Source organism: Odontomachus brunneus, unplaced genomic scaffold (genome assembly GCF_010583005.1).
Source record: "Odontomachus brunneus isolate Ranch 3 - 2012 unplaced genomic scaffold, Obru_v1 Obru_scaffold_070, whole genome shotgun sequence".
In the NCBI taxonomy this organism is placed as follows: domain Eukaryota; kingdom Metazoa; phylum Arthropoda; class Insecta; order Hymenoptera; family Formicidae; genus Odontomachus; species Odontomachus brunneus.
In genome coordinates this window covers 745,618-750,378 of record NW_022639520.1, presented here as the reverse complement: position 1 = coordinate 750,378, position 4,761 = coordinate 745,618, and the positions used below count along the sequence as shown (strand labels likewise).

Below are 4,761 nucleotides of genomic sequence, written 5' to 3'. Positions count from 1 at the left end.
AAAATTCAAAATGGCGGATCCAAGATGGCACCTGAAAATTGCAAAATTTATTGAATTCTGATGAATCGTGGATCTGATGGGTTTTTGAGGTCACTAAATAAATTGAACATGGAATATTTCAAAAACTGTACCACAGGGATTGTTTTGTATGATGTTTTTTCCCGCTTTAGCGTTATCCAGAGCTAACGACGAGGACGTAGCGAGAGTTTAGCTCCACTTTTTTTTATTTTTTTTTGTTTTTTATTAATTGATACTTTTTTTGGTTTTTATAATTTTATAATTTTTTTTAATTTTTTTCTTTTTTATAATAAATAGATTACAAATTAGGTAATTGAAATAAATACATCCTACTTCGTAACCTTCTCAAGCGTGGTATTCTGCGAAACAATTGCGATCGAGTAAGAGACACAAAGGTACATTGCAGGTGCTACATTTCCATTTTGTGACTCTTGGATTGATTTTAGTTGAGCAATGAGTGCAACGTCTCGATTTCTTCTCCTCGATCATTTGAGGCATGTGAGCCGCAGAAGCATGTCTCTTTTGGAGGGACACCTGTGGCTTACATGTCTGAGCACAGTCAACGGAAGAACGTTTCCTGCCTTTTTTCGTAGGAACACTTCCACCAATCAATCCATCTACGAGCGCAAGTCTCAATTTTTTTAGCGATAGATTGTTTGCACTGCTACTTTGTTTGTAAATGATAAAAGCGTTTGTCACGCAAACATCAAGAAAGTGCCAAACTATTCGCAGCCACCATTTCTTTGACTTTCTATCAACTTCGTATAAGGATTTCAACATATCCGCCTTATCGACATAGCCCATGTGCTTATTATATTCCTTTACCATTTCAGGACAGCTTATAATTTTTGTCGAACCATCTTTCATTCGTCGATTGACATCTATCGTAACTGAAGGATCATTCGATAGAAGTGACACTACTCGATTGTCTTTTCATTTTAGCCACGCAAGACCCTTGTACGAACTACGAAATTCATGCTCACCTTTTACCATATCCTTATCTTTCTTTTGTGTCTTGGGTAAACCGACTCTGTTGCTCCTTACAGTTCCACATGCCATAATATTTTCAGTCTTCAAGGAAATCATAAGTTCAGTACTGGTAAAAAAATTATCGAAGAATACTCGGTGATTATCTCCGACAATTGTTCGAGTTAGATCTTTCACCACCCTTGATCCTAATGACTTCTCCGACTGATTATTATCTGATTTTCCTACGTAAACCTGAAACTCGCACACAAAAGCACTTTCATCTGCACGTACCCAAACCTTATAGCCACGTTTTATGGGCTTCATCGGCATGTATTGTTTCAATGAACTCCTTCCTTTGAAGCGAATCATACTTTCGTCGATTGATTGGTACTGATTTGGTTTGTAGCAGGTTTTGAAAGTTTCAGATAGTTTATCGAGTAAAGGTCTGATTTTATATAACTTATCAAATCCTGGCTGCCCCTTCTTTGGTTCATTTGAATTGTCGTTTAGGTGAAAATGAGATAATAAGTATCCAAAGCGGATGACAGTCATTACATTTGAGACATATGTGTCATGGAGCATTTCATTTCTTGACCAAAAATCACGATAGGATGGCAGTTTCTTTACACCCATAAAAATGTTCAAACCTAAGAATTTCAATATTTCATCCTTTGTAACAACATTGAACGGCTTCTTCTCTATTTGAGCACTATAAAGATTAGTTTGATGAACAATCAACTCTATAAGTTCATTAGGAAATAAACACAAAAAAATATCCAACGGAGTTTTGGCTGAATCCGGAATATTTGGACCAGAATTTTTAGTGAAAGGGGTGTCATCTTTTGATCTTGATTTTTTTTCCCAAATTCCATCTAAATTTGCTAATCGTACTGTAAGAATTTCATTTGATTCATTGTAACTGTCATCAACACTATCCATTCCAACGTCACTTTCTTCTGAAAGCTCCACATCCTGATTTATTCTAGTCTCAACATCAGAAATATCAACATCTTCATCCTCAGAATCACACAATCCATCAATGGATTCAGAATCACTAGGTATATTTTCATATAATGTTTCCATGTTGCAGGAACTTGTCCTCAACTATCGCAATGAAATTGACAAATCAAAATGTTAATATTATGCACAAAAGATACACGTGATAAAACGTTAAAATCGATGAACATTTATCAATATGTTCACTAGAAAAAAGATATAAATGTGCAAAATGCAATGAAACAAGAGACAAAAGAGAATCAGTCATTCATTTGTTATGGTTTGTGAAAAATAAGTGAAACTGATCTCAGATCCTAACACGGATAAGTTGTTACGAATTCGAAAACTGCCCCAAACCGAAAACGCCAAGTTAGCCTAGACTGCTCTACTCATAGTTTCGCTTGACACAGTGCGGGTAATGTCAGTCAGGTAATCGTACATTACGAATTTGATCTCAGATTGCAAAAATTCAAAATGGCGGATTCAAAATGGCCGACCTAAAAGTGAAAAATTACCCGATCTTGATGAAACTGAGTACTCAGGGGTTTTCGGGGTCGCTGATTACGAATCTGATCTCAGACTTATAAATTCAAAATTCAGAATACATAAAGTACCCAGTTTTATCTCGATCAAGTAAATTTTCACATTTCCGTCGGCCATCTTGGATCCGCCATTTTGAATTTTCAAAATCTGACTTCAGATTCGTAATCAGCGACCCCGAAAACCCACGGGTAACAATTTTCAGCTGTTTTCCGTGTAAAGAAAAATGTATGCCGCAAAGGGTTAAGACCTGCTGTCCATGTATGCCCGTCTCCACCGTTACCCCTCCTCACCGTTTTCATAATATAAAATATTTAATCTATATTTTGCCTCGTGTACCTGGGAGGCGAGCATAGTGTACCCGTCGTACATCGGAGGGGCTCCGCTAGCGAAACTAGAGAAATTATAAATTACTATAGCGCAGCCCTCATCCAAAAGATGTCGCTGAAAATGCACGATTTCGGAAATACCGCAACCTTCCTCAGGTATAGTTATACCCACGTTCCTCGTTAATTCCTGCGCCAATTGTCGCTGTAACGAGGAATGCGGATATCTCACGCGGTTCCACCTATCATGGAGCTCCCCTGTGCGCACAGTACCGCGCTCACAGTAAACATGGGCTGCGACGAGGGCACGAGGAAGGCAAAAATTATCATTGTTAATTATATTTAAAATTGAGCGTTTCGCGATATATCTTCGTGGGTTAATTTGTTCGCTTTTTTCTCCCGCCCTGAAGGTGTCTCGACGTTATATACGGTTATATTAAAACTCTCCGCGATGCCGAGGCCACCAGCGCTCTGTGCCAACGAACTTGCGAGGCGCCAAATATCTTCAAAAGATAAGTCGCCTACTGTGCGAAATGATAATTCCGCCGGACCGCGAGTTAAATCTGACGAAGCAAACGATAACCCCACGTAATCGTTAGTCGCGCTGGTATTAACCGCGTACGCGTGAATTTCGCGGAACGCGTTCTCTAAATACACTGCGATGTCGGCATCTTCAGTGGGAGGTAGAATTTGTATGCTCGCCTTCCGTCGTAAGACGTTAAAATTTTTAAATTGTCGCACGTTTTCCCCCTGAATTTTTATACACAAATATTCACCGTTATTACTACAATGACTCGGCCCACCACGCTCCTCTTCCTCGCACTCGGCCTCCAAGAATGAGAATCTGTTGCTGCTGGCGTTTTCCCTGCGATTGTACTGTGCCCGACGTGGTCCGCCCCATTGAGCTGTCAGCAAAAGAAATGGTATAATTAATTTTGAAAAATATTGAAAAATATATAATATGTAATATTTCTTAATTATTCTCGCGACTTATGCATGCATTTATCTTTCAGGCGATAATTTGAGCCTTTCACTTACGTATCTCAATTCGTCAGAATCGGAAAAAACGATAATTTCAATTTCGTTATTTCTCTGTCCAGGCTCGATTCTGGCGTCTTCATCTTCTTCCCATACGCGTCTAATTATATTCTCCCATTCAGGAGTACGTGCGCGTGGATCAGTAGTCGGGATCAGCCAGTTGTTCTCCGTCGGAAAGCTGACTAACCGGGAATTTCTACAATTACGCCCGTAAGATTAAATTCAGTCGCAGTGATATGTAAAAAATTAACGTTCTCTTACCTCGTTCTCGGAGCATGACATCGTTGGAGCATGACATTGATCGTCGATGACATTGTTGGGGTAATGTTCCCAATTAATCACGGATCGTCGTCATCGTCGGCTTCGTCGGTGCCTTCGTCGACGTCATCGCCGTCGTCGTCAGCGTCGTCGTCATCGTCGTTGTTATCGTCGGAAAGATCTCGTCAATGATCTCCACCTCGTTGTTTGTTTCGTTGTTTATTTCGTTTTAAATGGTTTAAAAAATTATATATTATTAGAGTATAAAAGTAGTTTTAATAAGATGTAATTAATATTTTACTGGTACATATGTACACTTACCAGCCTTGCTATCGACGTCTTCTCCCGCAGTTCTCATAGGCGAGAAAATCTCACTCTCACATGAGGAGACAGACGCGACGTCATCACTGACGATATTCCTCCCTAAAATTAAATTCAGATTGTGAAACTCGTACGATAAACAATTTAACTCTATAGTATTCTTTCCCTAATGCTACTCACGTGAAGAGGCTTGAGGTGAAAAAGCGGTTTCTTCCGCGCTGCGCTTACGTCCCAGCGAAAGAAGCGGTAGACGTTGTTCGCTCAACGTTAAATTTTCAGGGGGCGAACTAGGGGA

At 39.5% G+C, this 4,761-nt stretch overlaps 2 protein-coding genes across 2 annotated transcripts; both read right to left on the bottom strand.

Moving 5' to 3' along the window:
* Window positions 1-363: 363 nt before the first annotated feature.
* LOC116846838 (piggyBac transposable element-derived protein 4-like) lies at window positions 364-2,070 on the bottom strand. Its single transcript, XM_032821173.1, has 2 exons — window positions 1,002-2,070; window positions 364-908 (listed from the first exon to the last, which is right to left on the bottom strand). The coding sequence occupies exons 1-2, from the start codon at window positions 2,068-2,070 to the stop codon at window positions 364-366; spliced, it is 1,614 nt and encodes a 537-aa protein (XP_032677064.1).
* A 1,490-nt stretch (window positions 2,071-3,560) lies between these two features.
* Window positions 3,561-4,201, bottom strand: LOC116846837. The gene is made up of 3 exons (XM_032821172.1): window positions 4,149-4,201; window positions 3,888-4,083; window positions 3,561-3,754 (listed from the first exon to the last, which is right to left on the bottom strand). The coding sequence occupies exons 1-3, from the start codon at window positions 4,199-4,201 to the stop codon at window positions 3,608-3,610; spliced, it is 396 nt and encodes a 131-aa protein (XP_032677063.1). The 3' UTR covers window positions 3,561-3,607.
* Between the last annotated feature and the right edge of the window lie 560 nt (window positions 4,202-4,761).

What these genes read in the sequence shown, in the direction of transcription:
- LOC116846838 (XM_032821173.1), bottom strand. Translation starts at nt 2,070, where the DNA reads ATGGAAACATTATATGAAAATATACCTAGTGATTCTGAATCCATTGAT. An exon ending in AGATAAGGATATGGTAAAAG is followed by an intron (nt 909 to 1,001) that starts GTGAGCATGAAT and finishes ATGATCCTTCAG; the next exon opens with TTACGATAGATGTCAATCGA.
- LOC116846837 (XM_032821172.1), bottom strand. Translation starts at nt 4,201, where the DNA reads ATGTCATCGACGATCAATGTCATGCTCCAACGATGTCATGCTCCGAGA. An exon ending in TGTCATGCTCCGAGAACGAG is followed by an intron (nt 4,084 to 4,148) that starts GTAAGAGAACGT and finishes GCGTAATTGTAG; the next exon opens with AAATTCCCGGTTAGTCAGCT. An exon ending in ATTCTGACGAATTGAGATAC is followed by an intron (nt 3,755 to 3,887) that starts GTAAGTGAAAGG and finishes TTTTGCTGACAG; the next exon opens with CTCAATGGGGCGGACCACGT.